At 43.3% G+C, this 22,344-nt stretch overlaps 1 protein-coding gene across 1 annotated transcript in view; it reads left to right on the top strand.

Moving 5' to 3' along the window:
• Nucleotides 1–17,455: 17,455 nt before the first annotated feature.
• The window catches only part of LOC144769707 (uncharacterized), a 67,081-nt gene continuing 62,192 nt past the window's right edge, over nucleotides 17,456–22,344 (top strand). The window contains exon 1 of the mRNA XM_078653888.1: nucleotides 17,456–17,971. Within this exon, the coding sequence (XP_078510014.1) occupies nucleotides 17,456–17,971 (516 nt within the window). The remainder of the gene's footprint in view (nucleotides 17,972–22,344) is intronic.

The raw sequence follows: 22,344 nt of genomic DNA, 5'->3' as shown, positions 1-22,344 counted from the left end.
AGCACCGCTTGTCTGCACGACCGTATTTGTTTTTTGTTGAAAATTGGTCTGAGTAGTCGCCGGCGCTCCTGCTTCAGCACGCGGCAAATGGTTATAATGTGGACTATGTCCTCCTCTCCTTCCCCACAAAGACAGCACATTGCTGGCTTTGGAGGGCGCAGCCAGGGGGGGCAGGTGGTATGCTGTCGGCAGCAGACCTAACCGAAATTTCAGAAACTTCTCTTTGATAGTTCTGGAGAAGTTAGAGAGGAGGTAAGCTTGAGGAGTCGCTTTACTATAATATTGTATAGTGAGCCAGCCATGCGAACGTTCAGTCAAGGCCGCTTTGTCTTGTAAGATGGACTCTTTTTTAACAATGTTATTTATGATTTTCTTGAAGCTTGCCATGGTCCCAGGCATTGCCCAGAGTTGCCGTAACCCCAACTGGTCCAGTGCAGTGTCCAAGAACAGTCTGGCTGGGCAAGTTTCTTTCGTTTCTACTTCTCTCCACAAATAGAAATTTAAATTTTCTGGTTGCCCTTTTTTGATTTTAAACCAGGGTTTAACAAAGGCTCCTTTCCTGGCTAGCTCCGGTTTTTGTATCCCAAATTCCAGCCTTATTTGCGCTGGAGATGTGTATCCAGGCAGCCCGTATATAATTCTTAGCGCTCTGGTGATGGTACCATTTAATGTTTCCGCATCCCTCCCTCTCATGGCTTCGCTTCCATAGGTGATAGATGGTATGAGTTTGGCCTGTATCACCTTGGTCAGAGGGAGGAAGCTCGGGCCCGCGGTTATGTTCTTCAAGTTTCTTAGTGCTACTGCTGTCATAAGCCCCCTCTTTTTTATTGCCTCAAATTGTACTTTGTAATTGCCTTTACTATCGATCATAACCCCCAGATATTTGTAGTCTTGTACGACTTCAAGCTTGCTTTTTGCCAAGTGCCAGTTGTATTTTGATTTTGTTTTCCGGTAATTTATACAGATGACTTTTGTTTTGTCTTGGTTGATGCTTAGTTTGTTGGTATCTGAGTATTGAGATGTAATGTCCAGCAGACGTTGTAATCCTATGGGTGTCCGACTGATAAGTACTAAATCGTCTGCATATAGGAGGTTAGATAGCTGGTGACCACCTAGCTTTGGGGCATGCGCGTTGCTTCCATTGAGTTGAACTGAAAGCTCAGCCATAAATAGATTGAATAGTGTGGGGGCTAATACACACCCTTGTTTTAGTCCTGAGGTTGTGTTCATCTTTTTCGATAGATGGTCACCTGCCCCCAGCTTTACTTGTATCCAGGTGTTACTGTGCAGAAGGATTAGTTGTCTTAGGAGCAATGATGGAATACCTAATGTTTTTAATTTTTGCCACAGAATATTTCGGTTTATGTGGTCAAATGCTGAACTGTAGTCGATAAAGCAGATGTACAGAGGCTGTTTAATTGAAAGTGCTGTGTCTATCTTAGTGAGAGGGCGGAGATATTAGTTGCAGTGCCCATGTCCCTACAGAAGCCGGTTTGATTGTAGGGTATTGCTTTGATTTCCGTGGCCCATGTTATTAATTCTTGAAGAAGTACCCCAGCATAATATTTGGCCTCGTTATCCAAAAGAGCTACCAGCCGATAGCTCTTTGGATCGTTCCTGTTGCCTTTTTTGTAAATGGGGGAGATTATTGAGCCTCTCCATGATGATGGTAATGTTGTTTTAATAGTCTCTTATGCTTAATTTTCGGAAGGGAGTGGCTTCTGATTTATTTTTATAAGTTTTCTGAAGGTTCCAAGTTGTTGTCTGCTCCTTGTGTTTCTATTGCCAAAATCAGTTAGGGCCTTTTTACACGGATCTCTCAGCAAACGTAAATGTTTGTTCAGTACAGTTACACTCTATTCATTGTCATACAGCCACGTGCAGCAGCAACTTGCTTCTCTTGCGGTGAAGCGGTTTTTACTTAATTATTTGCTTTTATGGAATATCAAGCGGCTGAGTAGCAACAAGACACAATGCAATTAGGGAACAGTTACAGAATAAAACATAACTGAGCCACAAGGAGGTAGATAAGCACCAAGAGGCCAAGTAATTGTTTATCAATGCACTACAGTAACATACTATAACACAACAGAGCGTCATGGTGTCAGATCATGGTTACCTTCCCTGCCATTGAAGAGGGCACACGGTATAACCTTTGAATGTAGTAGTCACATATTGTTGTACCGCTAATCACTTGCTTGGAGTTTAATTATTCCAAACAGGGTAGCTCACAGAGCTATTTGACTTTATAAATGTTTTTAGACATTTTGCACAGCAGGGTGGGCTGCTGTGCAACATACCTTCAAGTAAACAATGAAAAGCACAATGAATTGGTTAACGGTGCCCGCGCCATAGCACCTTGTTTTTATTTACGCCATTTTACACAACAGCTCGCGCTGCTGTGCTACATCACTAAAAGACATATACTGAATAGTATATATGACCTCTGTCCAGCCGGACAGGTATTTATTTTTCAATTTTTCTGTTATATTTATGAATATAGCACTTATACAAAAGTGGGCACAGCCTGTGACCCACAGAGGACAAGACAAAACAGGTGACAAAACAATTATGTAAAAACGCACAAAAGCGGTCTGTACTATTATTCACTTTTACAGACTAGGATTCATTCATAGCAACCCATTGTTTTACACAATTCGTAAGTTCAAACAAACATATGGTGCAGTAGAGTCGACGACGTTTCGATGCAGTTAGAGAATACATGCATCATCATCAGGACAAAAAGTAATATGTCGTGTTTGTCTTTAGAGTTATTTTTCAAGTTACATTACCCCTCATGGAAGCATAATTTCGTTATTGCAATCCAGGGGGAATCAATACAGAAATGCATAACAGCATCGCCCATAAGAGGAATAATGCGGGAAATTAGAATCCAATCGATCACCGCCAGAACCCCACCGCCCGGCTATCATGCACAACTGAATTGATTTTTATTATGGATTATTGGACCGCCGCTAGAACGAGCATCAATCCACCATTCTAATTTCCCGCATTATTCCTCTTATGGGCGATGCTTGTTTTAACATATTGCCCTTTGATACGGTTAACAGGAGTATGGGCATTAATCTCAATGGTATGACTGAGGCCAAGTCAACCTGAAAGTTTTGAAACTTTATATTGCAGAAACTAAAACATTTAACCAGTGGTGTGATCGGAGTTATTTCATAGAATCAATACAATAAGAGCTCGCTTAATAAAGGTCCTTTATAAGAACCCCTGCCAAGTTTAATTTTAAGGGGTTAACCCAACGCAACTGAGTTAGTTTTACCACATTTCAGCACTGATTTAAGTTGTCACATATTTATTCTGAACTTCAAGCAGACTCTGTAATATTTAATCATGCATGGTGGTTGGTAATAAATATTCGCCTATCTTACTGTACACAACATAAACTGAGAGACTGATGCTGCAAGGCTAGATCCTCATGTCAAACGTCGACGGGACGTTTTGTGCTTCTGAAGTGAAAAAGTGATGGCGTCAGACCTATACTTGCCAGGCACTCGCTGTGTGGTATGCTGCTGACCCTCTTGTTTCACTGTCTCCAGTGTTGCACGATTGGGCCATATAGTGATGCTGTGGCCATAACCTAAACACAGGATCAGCGAGAAGATTCAGCCCTCTGCTTTAGAGCCTGCCTGCCCAGGCTACCAGACTTGTAAACTGCACACTGCCGGGTCTCCCCAGATCATGCCCCTTGTAGAGGTACACAGAAGCATGAGAAACTGACTCCTAACTCCAGGTAGAGCAGTTGTGCTTTTTTTCATGTCGAGCATTCAAGACCTCTTGTATATACTTATATGGGTATGTACTTTGTGGGCTCTGGAGATCATCCCTAGGACTTGTCTGCTTCAGCATGTTTTTTTCTGTTCAACTGCCTCTACTTAACTGTCTTAATAGAAAACGACCAACAGAGGTCAGTAAAGTACCAGAATTGCTTTATGCATAGGGACTTTCTGTTTTAAATTTTTCTGGCAACTGCCTCTATTTAACTTTCTTGATAGAAAACGACCAGCAGAGGTCAGTAAAATACCGGACTTACTTTAGCATTCTCCAGATTCCAGTCTATAGAAATTGTCTTCCATGAGCACCCGTAGACAATACATTTTCTTTCCAAATCTTGTATTTTCAGTGATATGACCACGAAGGCCCTGATTTTATATTAAAAACTGTGTTTTGGACTATTCCATTTCCCGCTGAAAGGCAATATTTCTCTCCATGTGTTCCCATACCTGGTGTGTCAAGCAGTTTGGTGCACATTCTCCCTCCATGATAAAGAACAGTAGATGTTTCAGAACCCAGTCTAATGTGCTGCATAGCTAAATGCATATAAGGTCCCAAAGGCAAGACTGATTGCATTGCAAATGCTAGTTCAGGATGTAGCTTGTCCAGAGCAAACACAAACAACTACAAATGGCTGACCCGATTCTGCATGGTTTAGCCACTTAGCAGTTGATTATGCCAACGAGCTCACTAAAATCTCTGGCAAATGACTTACTGCACTGAGCAACTTGTACAGAGTGTAGATTGGGTAATTGTTTAAGTATCATTTTATTTTGTAGCTTTACTTTAATGTTTTAGTACCTATGCAAAGGGGGTGTGTAGTAAGCGGACATGATACATGTAAAAACAAGCATTTGCAATCCAATAGGACTCGCATTTACAAGAGTTTTAGCTATTGGCATTGTAAATGACAATACCTTTTATTTATGTGCACCCCTCCATTCCCCGGGGGCCATTTGTAATGCAACATGTTTTGTATTTACGTGACTTACATGTATTGATATTACAAATAACAATGGCTTTTAATTTTTTTAAATAATTAATACTTAAATAAAAGTTATTGTAATTTATAATGGCAATAGCTTAAACTTTTGTAAATAACTTTTGTGAAGATTATGTTCAGTGTATTTTATTGTGACGAAAATCCAAGAACAGAAGTGAAATATTAACATCTTTTTGTGACACTTGCAATAAAGCTTGAAACATTGAGAGAACATATTTGAACCAGTTGTTGTTGAATGGTTGCACAGATTGATGCTGTGGTGGCCCTGAGTGATGTTGTGGTGGCGACAAGTGATGCTGTGGTGTTCAGTGATGCTGTGATAGCGCATAGTGATGTTGTGGTGCCCCTGAGTGATGCTGTGGTGCCCCTGAGTGATGCTGTGGTGGTGCGATAGACAGATAGAGGGAAGGCAATAGATAGATAGAGGGAGGGCGATAGATAGAGTGAGGGCGATAGAGAGATAGATAAATAGAGTGAGTGTGATAGATAGACAGATAGAGTGAGGGCGATAGATAGACAGATAGAGTGAGGGAGGGCGATAGATAGATAGAGAGAGGGCCATAGATAAATAGAGTGAGAGCGATAGATAGATAGCTAGAGGGCGATAGATAGAGGGCGATAGATAGATAGAGTGAGGGTGATGGATAGATAGATAGATAGATAGATAGATAGATAGATAGATAGATAGATAGATAGATAGATAGATAGATAGATAGATAGATAGATAGATAGATAGATAGATAGATAGATAGATAGATAGATAGATAGATAGAGTGAGGGCGATAGATAGATAGATAGATAGATAGATAGATAGATAGATAGATAGATAGATAGATAGATAGATAGATAGATAGATAGATAGATAGATGCCAATAGATAGATTGATTGATATAGTGAGGCCAATAGATAGATAGACAGATAGATAGATAGATAGATAGATAGATAGATAGATAGATAGATAGATAGATAGATAGATAGACAGACAGACAGACAGACAGACAGACAGACAGACAGACAGACAGACAGACAGACAGACAGACAGACAGATAGATAGATAGATAGATAGATAGATAGATAGATAGATAGATAGATAGATAGATAGATAGATAGATAGATAGATAGATAGATAGATAGATAGATAGATAGATAGATAGATAGATAGATAGATAGATAGATAGATAGATAGATAGATAGATAGATAGATAGATAGATAGATAGAGTGAGGACGATAGATAGATAGAGTGAGGGCGACAGATAGATAGAGTGAGGGTGATAGATAGATAGAGTGAGGGCGACAGATAGATAGATAGATAGAGGGAAGGCGACAGATAGATAGAGTGAGGGTGATAGATAGATGTGTATGGTTGTGTGTGTGTGTGGTTGTGTGTGTGTGGTTGTATGTGAGCGTGGTTCGGTGTATAGATAGAGTGAGGGCGATAGATAGAGTGAGGGCGATAGATAGATTGATAGAGTGAGGACGATAGATAGATAGAGTGAGGGCGATAGAGTGAGGGCGATAGATATGTAGAAAATAGAAACCTTCTCAGGGGTCCCACTGATACTTGGTCCTTTTAAACCAACAAAGAAGAAATTGGCACAGAAGCTGAAATATAAAAGTAACATCTTTATTAACCTCAAATGATGGAGACTACGTCACACAGAAGCCTTAGCAAATGCATGAGGCAGTCTGTGGAGTACAGAAAACAGAGGCCTTATATATGCTTAGGGTTACATAGTCAGCATAAGACCAAGGGGCAGTCCTGGCTCATGTAAGCATGCAAAATGACTAATATGGACATACAAGATCTGCTTGCTCAACAAAGTGGGAGGAGCTAACAGTTGCTAATTATGGTGAACACATCCTGACATTTACAGACTAGAAACAGTTGCAAGGATAGCTGCAAGCTCAACTGAGCATGTGCGAAGGTGGAAGATGCTAAATATAGTTTGTTTCTAGGCAGATTACAAGAGCAGTCAACACTGAGGGTGGATAGAGCACGTGGCAGCACATGGCAAACAAGATGGCTGCCAGAAATACAAAATGGCTTTCAGCTCTTGCTAGCAAATCCGTCCAATCTTTAACAGATAGTCCTTTTAGCATGAGCTAAAGACATTACTATGATCCAGTAGGAACATAGAAAATATTTGCACATTAATTTTCATAAATTTATCAATATCCTAATTCATTACTAGGTGGGCATTTTCTATTCTAAACATTTCATTAAGTGGGTACATGTAAGGTATAAGCAGGAATACAAAGAGAACGAAGCATTGGGTCATAATTAACATACAGATAGCAGGAGAAAGTAATGACCACTATCAGAGAATTATCATTTTTCCTAGTCCTAAACAAAAGCAAATCCTAAAATCATCTAGTAAACATTTTCAGGGCTCCTATGCATTTCAGTGATTATTCATTTTAATTTCAGAATAGCCAACAACACATATCTAATAAAACATTTTCCAATTGACTTTTACATTTTCCTTTTATGAGGGCTAGAACATCAATCATATCTGGGACCAGGAGGAGCACACAGGGCCATAGGAATTAGGACGAAGAGCTGCAAAGGGCTGCTCCTCCTTAAAAACGGGACATCCAAAGGGGTACATTATTGACAAGAAAAAGAAGTCCTTGGGGAAATTGAAGTCGCTGTACAACCAACCAGAGTGGAGTCCTCTCCCTGTGTCCGTTTGAGCCTCACAGGAAAGCTCTTGTTGTTTACACGGTGGAGCTGCACAACTTGCAACTCAAGAATCACAGCCCAGTTTCAAGGAAAAAGTCTCTTCTTTCAGGATAGGGCAGTCACCCACCAGGCAAATGCTCTTAGCGATCCTGTCCAGGATCTCAGGCAGTGCACCAGTTTTCTTCACTTCAATCTAACAGGCACCAGAGACACAGCACCTGTACCCTAATCTCAAGTCCTTCCCTAACTCCTCTATTGCTCTGCTGGCGCACTGCTCATTCGTTGGGGCCACACATTGCATCCAGTGTGCTCAGGTATCTCTTGACCAACAAACAAAGAAGCAAATTTGCATTCAATATAGGACCAGGATTCAGAGGCCTGATGCTAGGATCTCTGAAGCAACCCTTGTTTCAAAAGGGGTCACCTCAAGCAAAGCTTCCTCGTCATTCTGGTCGGTCTGTGACTCTCAGCTGAGCATCAACCACAATTTCTCCTTTCTGATTTGTGATCCCGTCTTTCGCCCAAGACAGTGGCAGGGGTACACACCTGATCACAGGGCTTCCGCCTTCACTGAGGTTCTAGTTGCCAGAAATGCCTGTGCTGGTTACCTTCACTTTGGCTTCGAGCTGGACTGGTGCTGACTCTGACTCCCCAGGCTGAATCTGATGTCCGGGACCCTCTGGCAATGGTTGTAAGACAGCAAATATCTATTGGTGGACAGTACAAAAGGTCTTTAGACAAGGCACAGAAACAGTCTATCAACAGAGAGGATAGTCAGAATACTTCCTAGTCTTGGGACGCCCCATATATTAGCAAGGCACCCAAGAACCACTTTCATCTATCTATGTGAGAGTAAAAAAAAACAGCCTGGTCATATTGGCAAGTATAAAAGGAACTCTATGGAAATACATCACCCAATCCCAAACAGCCAAGGAAGTCTGTATTCATTTACTAAATTGTGAGGAAAAGAGAAAAACAACACAGACATAACCTAAACCCTTACATTGGTGTATTCCTGTGTGCTAATCTTAATACCCTCAAAAAAAAGGAAATATTGTACACTTTTGCTCATAAACGTTACATTACTTGTACAGGACTACAGACACTTATAAAATGATTCTTCTTAATTAAAGCACCTACATTGTACGCTTTAGGACCATGCTCTCATGTTATAGGAGCAGCAGGAAAATCTAAAACTGCTAATTTAACAGGGTTTCTTATCTATAAAACAAAAGTTTCTTCAAATTTTTTTTTGCTAAGGATCACATGGGCATCTTCCCTACGTCCAGCTTTTCATGTTCCAGACAATGCAACATCAGCTCTAATAAGGACTGTCAGTTTATTTACACAGACTAGCTAATAAAAAACTAGCAATGCCCTTGCAAAACTATGTAGCATGGAAAAACATACAATAATGGTGTTATCATCTAAGAATTTTAGAACAAAAACTACCCACATCTAGATCCCCTTAAAGGTCAAAATAAGGGAACAACAATCTAGACTACTGAACCTGTCATAATTTCATCAAACAGGATGGGCAGTGACATAACATATATTTATTCATTTTATTAATGTCAACACTGTTTAAAACAGTATTACTAAATAGCCAATTAAATGTCTCATTGCTATTTCACAGACAGCTTAGACAGGCTAAAAAAAATAATGAGAAAAGGAGAGAGCAACATACATATTACCTAGCCTTAATTTATAGAGGAGATAGCCTCCTTCCCCCATTTTGACAGTAGGAAACCTGAAACAGGTTTCACTTCTGTCAACACTATCAACCCCTATTTGTAGCAACTGGCCATAAACAAAGTTATAGGAGGTACATAGCACTTTTGAGGAGGTAAAGAATATGAATACCCAAACACCAATCCTTTTAGCAAATGTACAAATGTAACATGAGGGCGAATGAATTCAAACTAAATCCCATTAGCTCAGCCCTAGTAAGCACCAAACTAAATGCATTAGTGCTGTATATATGGCCAAGCTCACATATACAATTATATTGTGGTATATTCATATGAGTGCATAAAACTTGCTTTTACCAACAAAAAAAATAAGCACAACGCCTCCTTCTTTCCCTGCGCTGCCATCTTGTCTTTCAAAAAGTTTCAGATGTCAAAATGTCAAAGCAGAACTTGCTCTGGTAGCCCTGCCAGGCTTCTAAGTATAGAATTGACTTTTAACTCTTCCAAGCTGTCCTATTCTGTGTGCAAATTTTCCATGCAGCTTTCCCTATTCAAAGTCACCCTGAAAACAGAAAGCTGACCCATTCCCTGGTTTGTTAGAGTTAAGAAAATAACTTCTGCTCACTTGTCTAACAATATAGAAGTCAGCTATTTGTATTATACCTAAATGTATGCATTTACTGAAGCCTAAGGCACTTTAAAAGCAGCTCTGAATGGAAAAAATGCTGTTTAAATAGGGAATTTTGCCCAATTTTGACTTTGATATTTGGGGCACTAAAAAATGAATATCCTATAATTTTTTGGCATAATAATCATCCTCAAAATGTTCTCTAGATAGCCCAGGAGTGAGAAATCAGAAATAATCATATATACCGTTATAAAAATGAGTTTTTTACGCCTGCGCAGAGTGACATTCCATATGCTAATATCCTCATTATGCGGTACTACACAACTTAAATTCAATTCTAATGCTAGGAGGTCACAGTATGAGTATTAAGCTTTATAAATATTAAAAAATAAATTTAAAAGCACTCATTTTTTTAATAATATTTTATAATTATTTTTTTGTTTTAATAAAACCAATAATTTTTGATAATTCCACATGAAAAGCAAGCTGCATCCCTTGCCTATCATTTTTAGATGCATTCATTCACAAGCCTAAGCACAGAAGTTTAACTTGAAACACAACAAATTTTTGCACCACTTTTTAAAAGGACAATTATTTAACATCATCACCACGAATATGCTTATAAAAAAGGCTTTAAGAAAGGAAATCCTTACTTTAAATGTTTTCCTGTTATTCTAAATAATGAACCTGATTTTTGTAACATTTTAAAACAGCAGTCTGAAATGCAAGATTTTACCCAGTGTTCAACTGACAAAATCCTGGCTGAGTCAACATTCCTGTCTCTCCGTGGCCTACAATCAAAACAACAGGTGCTGCTAAGCGCATTTAAAACACAGCTGTTGTAAAGCTTTTCTAAGTGTTAAAATGGAAGCACGATGACTGTCTATTTAAAACTGAGGCATTTCAATGCATGTTCTATAATATGTGTTTTAGTTCAACAACATCCAATTTACTCAGATGGTGTGTTTGCCTGTTTATATCTAATACAATGTATCTAAGGAAAATGTTTTATAATTGTTTATTTATTACAAAAACACACAATTTCTTTTTTTAGACCTATTTTATTCCGATTGAATGTGAATTCTAATTATATGTTTTAAGCATTAGCAGTTTGTAATGTGCATAGTTGCTTACTCTATGAATTAAATAGTAACATATAATCATTTAGCATATCATATGGTTCATTTCTGGATTTTTATTTAATTTTTATTTAATATTAATTAAATGACATTTTGCATAACAGACTGATGACAGCAAGAAAACACAAACACACATTGAGCTCATTCCAGACATATAAAGAAGGGGTCATACACTCAGAATCACATAATACATAATACAGTGCGCTTAAGGCTATAAATCCTTACACAAGGAGCGCAATCGCTATTTACTTACAGAAGTATCACTAATGTGAAAACCACAAACCACATAGACATTTAAACACATGATTAACCCACAGATCAACACTTAGGACAGAAACAAAGGACAGCCCACAGACTGTTCTTAAACCAAACCATTTTTAAATACTAGTTGTAAGTCATATTTACAAGAAGCGCTTCTCAATAGTATTCCAAAAGACTGCAAAAAAAAATAGCCCAACAAACTGTTTTATTTCCAAGAATCCAAAATACACTCAATTCACTAGCTTTGTCTCGCAGAACACCAAAAAATCACTTCTGCATATCTCCTTTTATAAACGTGTCAGAATCACCAAGGAAGAAATATGTTTTTATACCTAAACCTATCTAGCTATTCCCTCAGAGGAGCCGGCTAATTTAATTCACATCTCACTATGGTACCTCCAAAAAGCACCACATCCTTCGATGTGTGCTTGAAACAGGCATGCCAAAAATATTGCAGAATATGCAAATATTATAACCAAAGTAGCGCTTAAGGTACTCTTCGTACGTTGCGCCGTTCAAACAAATTCAAACAGAGAAAAATTTCCTCATTACCTGCCTACATAAATTGCAATTTACATATTACATACATACTAATCAAAAGTTGGCTAACGCAAATCTAAGCCACAGTAAGTGTTACTAAACTACCTTACCAATCAAAGGCATCAAAACCAACAGCAAGAGCCCCAGAACGACTCTTACCAAACAAATGGTTGTCCAAATTCTAACTGCCAAGTTCTGAATGACCTAAGGGTCTTTTTAGAATGTTCACGCCAAAAAGGTTCTCAGTCAGGAGTGACATCATATGGAGGATCAAAATCAGGAAGACCAGAAATATACTGGGCTGCAGTGACAGAGAATCCCCAGAATCTCCGTGCACAGAGTACTTCCTTAGTAGAGTCTTGTCCTGTCCTCCTCAGTAGATTTCTTTCTCCTGAAAAGATCAATCCTTAGATAGCCACTTCTCTGATGAGTTCCACGTTGGGCGCCATTTGTAGAAAATAGAAACCTTCTCTGGGGTCCCACTGATACTTGGTCCTTTTAAACCAACAAAGAAGAAATTGGCACAGAAGCTGAAATATAAAAGTAACATCTTTATTAACCTCAAATGAGGGAGACTACGTCACGCAGAAGCCTTAGCAAATGAATGAGGCAGTCTGTGGAGTACAGAAAACAGAGGCCTTATATATGCTTAGGGTTACGTAGTCAGCATAAGACCAAGGGGCAGTCCTGGCTCATGTAAGCATGCAAAATGACTAATATGGACATGCAAGATCTGCTTGCTCAACAAAGTGGAGGAGCTAACAGTTGCTAATTATGGTGAACACATCCTGACATTTACAGACTAGAAACAGTTGCAAGGATAGCTGCAAGCTCAACTGAGCATGTGCAAATTTATTTATTTATTTATTTATATGATTTTTAAAGCGCAGCAATTACCCGTGGGTGTCTCGGCGCTGGGAGCTAGATCTTTTACCAGTGTCTTAGAGAACAAATGCATAGTTCTATGTCTGAAGGTGCTAATTAATTCATTGAGAAAACAACCATGTCTTAAGTTGCTTTCTGAAAATAAGCAATGTGGGGCTAGATTTTATGTTGAGAGGAAGAGAGTTCCATAATCTTGCTGCTGCAATGCTGAAACGTCTGTCTCCCCAGTTGACTTTCCTTGTTCTGGGAATTTGAATCAGGTGAGCGGTGTTGGAACGAAGCGTTCTAGGGGTTGGTAGAGGCTTGAGGGAGATTCTAAGAATTTTGGGTCCCATGTTGTTTATTGCCTTGTACACAATACATAAGGACTTAAACTTAGTACGGCTCCTGACCGGGAGCCAATGCAGTTGGGCCAGTTGTCTTCAGACGGAGGTAAATTTTGGAATGCCGAGTAGAACTCTAGCCGAGGCGTTCTGAATCATTTGCAGTTTGGAAATAACTTTTTCTTGCGCGTTGAGGAAAAGGGCATTGCAATAATCAGTACGTGAAAACACCAGAGTTGAAATAAGAGTTTTGCCAGTAGTGGTGGGGAGGTATGGCAAAAGCTTTTTAATTTTTCGCAAGATGTTGAATGACGATGAAACTACAGAGTTCACGTGGTGATGAAAATGGAGTTTGTCATCGAATATAACTCCCAGGTTTCTCACTTTGCTGACCGGTTCAGGTGGCGTGCCCATTTCCTCTGGCCACCATAAGGGAGACCAGGCAGGCTGGACCTTACCGAACAACATTACTTCGGTCTTGGAAGAATTCAATTTAAGACAGTTGGAGGCCATCCAGCTGCTGATGGCCCGCATGCCGTCTTTGAAGTTGGCCGATATAGTGGAACCGTTTTTGTGAATAGATAATACCAGCTGGGTATCATCAGCATAAGTGGTCAGATTGATATTATAAGCCTTTATTACCCTCGCTAAGTCCGACACGTAAATGTTAAAAAGGGTCGGACTCAAAGGTGGAAGATGCTAAATATAGTTAGTTTCTAGGCAGATTACAAGAGCAGTCAATACTGAGGGAGGACAGAGCACATGGCGAGCACGTGGCAGCACATGGCAAACAAGATGGCTGCCAGAACTACAAAATGGCTTTCAGCTCATGCTAACAAATCCGTCCAATCTTAAACAGATAGATAATAGATATAGTGAGGGCGATAGATAGATAGATAGAGTGAGGGTGATAGATATAGTGATAGATAGAGTGAAGGTGATAGATAGAGTTAGGGCGATAGATGGAGTGAGGGCGATAGAGTGAGGATGATAGAGTGAGGGCGATAGATAGAGTGAGGGCGATAATTAGAGTGAGGGCGATAGATAGAAGGCGATAGATAGAGTGAGGGCGATAGATATGTGTTAGGCCATTTTTTTGAGCCAAGCCCTTAATTACATTGACCACGCCTCTTTGAGAGACCCCCCCAGTTCATCCCACTTAAAGCCTTGCTGAAAGGAGCACCCGCAGCCTTTATCGAATGAGTTCTGCAATAAATGTGGAAATGTGTGCACGAGAGCTCAAGCAAAGCCTGCGGGTTTACAACCACCTTTAGAGTTTCAGAAAGACCACAAGACCAGCTCTTTCTGTGAGAATGCAGTGTTCCGATGTTAAATGGGAGAAGCTTTGCTGATTTACTGCTGATGAGGAGGTTGTCCGGATGTTGTTTGTATATTAAGCTCTGCCATGACACCACATCTTCGCCGTGCATAATCATCAGTCTCTTCCAAAGAAGCTGTCAAACAAGTGGGACATCAAAGTGCTACCCTGTTTGTGAGTGCGCGTCTTTGGGAGTGCGTGTGTTTGTGAGTGCGTGTCTTTATGAGTGCGTGACTTTGTGAGTGCGTGTCTTTGCGAGTGCGTGTCTTTTCGAGTGTGTGTCTTTGCGAGTGCGTGTGTTTTCGAGTGCGTGTGTTTGCGAGTGCGTGTGTTTGTGAGTGCGTGTGTTTGTGAGTGGGTGTGTAGCTGGAGCCCGTGATTGATTGAAATGGAGGGGGGAGGGAGAGCGGGTGGGTGAAAGCAGAACCAGCGCGCCGCTTTGAAGTCCCCATAAAGTCTTTCAACACGGATGCCAGCAGCGCCGAAGGATTGTTTGTTGCCTTAGTAGCTCATGAGCTAAGAATCCTCCAGGAATATGATGGATAAATAAAAATCCATCCGAAGAAACATATTGAAAGTGTCTTTCGGTTACCAGTGTATATTAGTGTTTAATAACGAGTGGGGGAAGTGGGAAATGTACCTCTCGTATCATCCTGTGGTTTGGCCGGACTCTTTAATTAATGGCCAGTTGTGTCAACATTGCCACAGACGTGGCTTCCATCTGGCGATAGGGACGCAAGCGTTGATTCTTAGGAGGGGAATGAGGCCTTGTCTATTGCTCCCCTCCACGGCCATCCTTGTTGGGCAGAGGGAGGGGCGGAAGGCTGCAGCCAGAGGCCACCATCCTCGCAAACACACAGTCGTGCAAGAAAAAAACGCTATCCCCACTAAAAGCCAAATTACTGTTGTGCCAAATGAATGTTGTGTAATCGTGCCATAGACGTGCAGTCAAATGCGCTCGCCACTCTCTTTGAAAGCGTTTATAGAGGAACACTCTATTAAGTAATGAGCTTTGCAAACATTTGCAATGCAATAGGTGTCGCATTATTAAAATTTGAGCTATTGGTGTTGCATTATTTAGCAATGCCAATAGCTCAAACTTTAATAATGCGAGACCTATTGCATTGCAAATGCTTGTTGCTCAATAGGCTCCTAATGATCGAGGCCCGAGCGCTTTTCGACGCAGTAGCTCTTCTGTCAGAGTGCCCTGAAGCCTGCCTCCCCTGTTGAGGGTAATAGGGGAGTCTTTTTGTTTAAAGTTGCCTGTTGACTATATTTCACCAATGTCACCATGCTTCAGTCCTATGCTTTTGTTTTACTAATCACTGCTTTCGGAGTCCGTTCACCTAAAGATCAGAACTACAATTCCCAGAAGTCTTCAGTTTGTTAAATAAAAGCTCCGGAACTGGAGCACATGGCATGGAGTCACCTGGGACTAGAGTTCCCTAAATTCAAAACCCTCAAGATATTTAGTGTCAGCTCCCCTCCAAGGCTTTCCTCTTTACTACAGCTCTCAAAGTAAAACAATGGACAGATAAAAGTCAGAGAAAGCAAGCGAAGACAGGGCAAGGAATCTGGAACAGGGAAAGAAATCTGAGGCAAGTGGCGACAGGTGAAACAAGCAGGGTCAGAGGGAGTCGGCAAAATTAAGGAGAAACAGCGGAGAGTCAGAGAAAGCAAGCAAGGACTGGGCAAGTAATCAGGGCCTGGGCGAGGAATCTGGGGAAGCACAGAAAGCAAGCAGGAACCGAGGATCATCAAAGAAGTCAAGCAGGCACAGAGGAGGGCGAGAGAAAGCAAGCACGGACAGGGCAAGGAATCCGGGACAATCAAGCAGGGACATATGAAACAAAGAGGGTCAGAGGGAGTCAGCGAAAGTAGAGAGGGACAGGGGAGGCACACAAAAATCAATCAAGGACAGACAAAGGTCAGAAAAGCAAGCAGGGACAGGGCACAGAATTCGGGGCAAGCAAGCAGTGGCAAGAGAAGCCAGCTGGGATCGAGAAGTGTCAGAAAAAGCAAGCAGAGACAGGGCAAGGAGTCTGGCACAGGGAAAGCAATTAGAGGCATGCAGGCAGCAACAGGGCAGGCTGGCAGGGGGATTCAGGGAAAGAACGCATGGGCAGAGGAGGGCCGGAGAAAGCAAGCTGGAACAGGGCAAGCAAAGAGGGGGCATGAAAGTATGGCTAGGATAGACTCACTGAAAGAACGCTGGGACAAGAAATCTGGAGCAGCGTAAGCATGCAGGGAAAGAAAGCATCGATGGGAGAAGCACGCAAGAACAGAGGAAGTTTAGAGAAAGCAGGCAGAGACAGGGCAACGAATGTGGGCAGGGGGAGAAACCAGGCACAGGGGAAGGGCAAGGAATCCGAGAAAGTGGAGGCACGCGGGGAAAACGAGCAGCGACCGGAGAAGCAAGCAGGGACAGAGGGTCACAGAAAGAAAGTAGGGCGTGGAATATGGGACAGGGTATTCAAGCAGGAAAGCAAGCAGGAGTGAGAAATCTGGAACAGGCAAAGTAGGCAGCGACAGGGCAAACAAGTTGGGACAAAACAAGCAAGCTGGGAGATGGAGCAGTGGATTAAAAACAAGAACAGGGGAGGAGCTACGCTAGCAACCAAGATGGCCGCATAAGCTCCCGGCTCCGTCGACCTCCGCCAGTTGCTAATATATCCTGTTATTGATCCGGCATTTGCACCAGACTACCGTGTGGCTGAATCGTTGCTCATTCTAAAGGTGCAACTTCGAGATCTTTATCGCTCCGAATGAGGGAGTAACGTCGTACTTCATTCTCGGCCTAACCCAGCATGTGAGCCGGAGCCTCGAGTACTGACCCGGCCGGGTCGGAATTGAACAACATCGGCTGCGGGACTTGGGTGGAGTCCGGTCTTTCGAAAGTGGAGAATATCCTGGTCAATTTGGATGGTGGTTCTGTGGCCCAGTTGATAATAAGGGGACGGCGGTGAGACGCATCTCTGGCTGTGGGCGGGGGTCCGCTGCCCGAAGACCCTGCTGCACCCCCCCGGGGTCGACGGGCTTGGATCCTCGCTGGTGGTGACGGGGTAGAGATTGCTGGATCGACGGATAGCCTGCCGTTACCGTCCGCCCCGCACGCGCCTGGTCCCCCCCGAAGTAGTCGACCTCCGGGGTTAAAGATTTTGTCTGCCGTTGAGCGGGAGAAGATGGAGCGGGCGGAACGTACACCATCGCTGAGAACAGTAATGGCCGCCACTGGGGCGCTTCATTCGCATGTCAACGCCATCATCCAAAAAATGGTCGAAACAGTAAAGACTGTGTGTTTGAGACCAGACTCCGACCCTTTGCCAGACCTGGAATACGTGGTTTTACCAGCACAGCTGGTTTCATTCGAGAAAGAAGGCCCCGTGCACTTTCCAGAACTGGCGTCTTTGTTCAGCTCTCGAACAATAGCTTGCGAGCTCGGAACTACTGGAAGCTCAACTTATTCGACAGCGATGCCGCCTAATGTGGACATAGCCGATCTCCTGCTTCTGGAGAAAGCTTTCAGTACTGATCAGATTGACTTCCTATCTTTCTTCTCCCATTTGGTTCTACTATATTCTCGAGGACTACTGTTGGTGGAAGAGCATCTTCGTGTAATTGGTGGATTTCGAAAACTAATACCTTGGACTCGCTTTGACTGTGATGGTTTTGACTCTCCTGAACACTTTAACTCTTCAGTAAATATGGCGGTCCTTGCTGAGGGCCCTCGCACAAAAGATCGGAAGGGCCAGGGATAAGTTTGACTTTCTGGGTTTTATATACTGACTTCCTCGGATAACGGGACATGCTGCCTATAATTGCGGCAGTCTGGTGGTTTTCATAACTTCCCCGATTTGTTTGCCTACTACTTTCTACCATTTATACTGTTTTGATTGAATGTAGGGGTTGTTATGCTTCTGGCGGGGTGGGGGGACCGGGAGCCTGTATGATTTCTCCTCCTCCACCCTTTTTTCCTACCTTTAGGACTTAGTTAGTGGGGCGACAGGCACGCTGCTAGTGGGGTCAGGCCGTAGCCATCTGCAGGGGTGCAGGGTGGGGGATAGGGGGGTTCTTTTGTTTTGCTTTTATTTAGTTTCTATGGCCTTTTTTCTTTCCTTTCTTCCCTTACTTTCTTATACGAGAGGCGGGTTGTCTATCCTGATCTGATATTTTTCTCATATTCGGGTGTCTACTCTGGTTTCAATTATCCTGATTTGCGGGTGGACAGGCTCTGACGGCTCCAGAATAGCGGGGTTGCGGATTGTGGTGTCTTTTCTCCTCCCATGTACCTATTAATGTTGATGTGCCAAAATCCCATAATTGATTTGCATATGCTCAGTCTATTTGCCTGTCCGCCACTGTACTGTGTCCTATTGTATGATACCCGATATGTGTATTACTTCCTCTTGTTTTCTTCTATTAATAAAAATATATATAAAAAAAAAAACAAGAACAGGACACATAAGCAGGGAAAAGGAAAGCAAAGCAGGTCGAGGGTAAGCAGGGACAAGGAAAGCAGGGCGAGGGTAAGCAAGCCAGGACAGGGAGTGGTTGTGACAGGAGGGAATGAAATGGGAACCAAAAGTGGACAGGATATAATGAATAAGGTAATTGACGTCATATAAGGTCATATTAGGAATGGACAAACAGGAGCAGAAAGAACACGCAGGGTTGAGTGCTACAAAGCGCGTTCAGTTTATCAAAGCACAGAATGATGGAGCCGGGAAAAAGCAATGAGAAACAGGAAAACACAGGGAGAGTGTATAATGATAAAGGCAGCGAGGGCTGGGGCTTGGACAGCAATCAAGTACGTGGTCGAGAAGGTACTGAATGGGAAAACACAGAAAATACCCAGGGCCAAGTAAGGAAGATGCAAGCACACTGGAGAGCAGACGGCAAGGAGTAGCAAGCAAAACAAGCTCTCGGCATTGCTGTGGCGGGGGAGCGGGGTAGCAGGAGCGCATTCCTTTGAAGTCTGATGTGGGGGTTGGGGGAGCAGCAGCCTTTGAAGCACAGACAAGTGGTGGTGTGTGACGTGGCTGGCGTTGTGCACGCGCCTGTCTCACATGAACTGTGTCTAATCCGCCGTTTTGGTAGACACATTTCAGACCGCTTACTATAATCTCGCGGGAGCAATGCGCAAGCGCATTGGCTCAGGCGAGACCTAAAAAACTCACGGTTCAGGGCTCGGACGGGGCCCCACGGGAGGAACAGAGAATCAGAATGGGCAAGGATGGCGCCATACAACTAGAATCTGCCAAACCGGGTGCCTCTGCTTCCCTTGACACTGCGTCTGAGCGTGAGGCTATGCGAGACGAGACCTAAAAAACTCACGGTTCGGAGCTCGGACGGGGCCCCACTGGAGGAGCAGAGAATCATGATGGGCAAGGATGGCGCCATACAACTAGAATCTGCCAAACCGGGTGCCTCTGCTTCCTTTGACACTGCGTCTGAGCGTGAGGCTATGCCAGTGACATTGAACTAGATGATGGACAATGTCCCTGAAACTATCTTGGAAACAGCTCCTGTAATGGAAGATATATGACCGGGTATTCTCCTGCAGGTGCTGAATGTTAATTGCTTGATACTTATGGTGAGATACAGTGATGTATACTGGGACCGCACAATTAATATATTGATGGTGGAGAAGTGGTCGGAATGAATGTGGGCCGTCTGAGAGCGCTGTGGAATCTGGTGATGGGCCTGGGTCAAGGAATAATTAGAATTCACACTGACTATGCCATAACCCCTCTGGAACCGTTCTATGATTATAAGCCCCTTAATGGGCACTTTGGGTGTATGGTGTTGGGTGGGTTTGGCCAGGAGGCTTGTTGCTTTGGGAAGTTCAGAAGCCGGCTGCGAGGTAAGCTGTGCAAGTCCTGGCACAAGCATGGGAAGGGCATGGATGTTAGCACCTTTGCAAGGTATTTGCCCGTGGGTGGCAGAGGAGGGAGCTTGTTACAGTTTGTATTTCTTGTTAGAAGTAACAACATGCATCAACTGTTGACAATAGGCAAAATGCGACACTACACGAACCGCTACCATGACAATGGAGAATAAGTTCCCTAGCTGGAATGTAAGGGGACTGGTTACATGTTCAAAACGCTACAGAGTACTCTCATTTCTTAGGTGTCATTATATATCTGTGGCCTGCTTGCAAGAAACTCACCTAGATGACATGGGAGCACTTAGATTAAGATTAGTAAAAAAGTGGAGGGACTAGATGTTCCACTCGTCCTACTCTACCTATGCAAGGGGTGTGTTGATCAGTGTGGCCCCTGGTACGCTGTTCGCCTGGAAGTATATGGAGGTAGATGTGAATGGATGCTATGTACTGCTCAGGGCGACAATCGACGGACTGGATATTACTTTGTTAAACATATATGCCCCGAGCGTGGACAACCCTGGTTTTAATCAGACTATACAGAACATACAGGCCCTAGACATGGATGTTCCTCTCCTGAGGATGGGGCATTTAACTGTGTGTTGGATCCCCACTTAGACAGGCATCCACCCAGACAAGGCACTAAGCCGCAGATGACTAAGAGTCTCCAGGAGGTAATGCAGAACCTGGGGATAAGGGACATCTGGAGAGATATACGCCTGATGCAGAAATTGTACATCTGTTCTTCACCTACACATAATACACACAGCAGACTGAATAGAGTATTAGTGGCAGGGATATACAGTTCCCAGATATGGCGGTGACGCACCTGGCATGGTATCTGTCTGATCATGCCCCCATCAGATGCGTTGCCCACTTGAGTGCCTCAGCACAGATGCCCAGAATGTGGTGAATGCCAGTGGATATCATGCAGACCCGGTTGGGAAGGAGGCCTTATCTCAAGCTTTGACTGACCACATGACAATTAATTGGGAGGGTACGGCCACCACTAGGGCAATGGAATGGGAGGCGATGAAGGCGGTGGTACAGGGGCTTGCATGGGGCTGAAATGCAGGGTTTGCAGGCAATTACAGTGAGACCTCAGGGCGGAGAAGACAGCATTAGCAGAGGTTCAGGCAGTAGTCTAGCCCTGCCTGGCTGCTGCTGAACAGTTGTGACCATACGCACATGCATCAGCGATATATGTAATAGGCTAGACAAGTACACTCTCCGCCAGTATCGGCAGCGACTTCACAGAGAGGGAATGGATTCGGGCACCTCTTCACCTGGATTCCCCAGAGAGAACAGGCCCCATCCTTGACCACTGCCTTTCGTGCCTCAATGGGTGAGATGGTATACTCCAGAGCTGCAATACAGGAGGTGTTCCAACAACACGTGCAGATAGTCTATGCAGCAGACCAGGCGGTACGGGAGGAACGCTCCATACCATTTTTGCATAACCTGGCCCTGATGCACTCCCTCCGTCGGTCAAGAATTGGATGCTCAGCTGTCCCTGGAGTAAGTGCAGGAGGCTCTACTGAAGCTTCCAAGGGGCTAAGGCACCTGGAGGAAATGGGATACCACCTGAGTTCTACCGAGCATACTCTGCCACAGTGACGCAACCATTATTGCAGGTTTGTAGGGAGTCCTTTCACCGCAGAATCTTACTACCCACCATGAGAGAGGTAGAGATATGTATGAAACCACAAGGGGATAGTCTGGACCCGGCCTCATACCACCCACTCACTATGATCAACTCAGATGCAGAGATATTATGCAAATTGTTGGCACAGCGCTTGGACCCGCACATGCCACGATTGATTCATGAGGACCAGTGCGGATTTATACCGGGTCATCATAATGAATTTACGACGGTTAACCTATATAATGCACGAGGTGAAACATAGAGATGAGGAGATTTCTCTGCTGTCAATAGACCTTGTGAAGGCCTTTGAAACTGTTTATTGGGGTACCTCCTGGAAGTACTTAAGAAGGTGGGCTTCAGCCCACAGTTCTGCGGATGGGTTAAAATTCTGTACACAGAGCTGCGTGCACAGGTGCGGGTTGGTCGAGCCCAATCAGTGGAGTGGGCACTGCAGTGGGGTACGCGTCAGGGATGCCCACTCTCACAGCGGCTCTTTGCATTAGCCATCAAGCCACTCGTGGTTTGGGTGCGAGGAGAGATGG

This window comes from Lissotriton helveticus, chromosome 7 (genome assembly GCF_964261635.1).
Source record: "Lissotriton helveticus chromosome 7, aLisHel1.1, whole genome shotgun sequence".
NCBI lineage: Eukaryota > Metazoa > Chordata > Amphibia > Caudata > Salamandridae > Lissotriton > Lissotriton helveticus.
The sequence above is the reverse complement of the archived record's forward strand: the minus strand, read 5'-3'. Positions and strand labels throughout refer to the sequence as shown.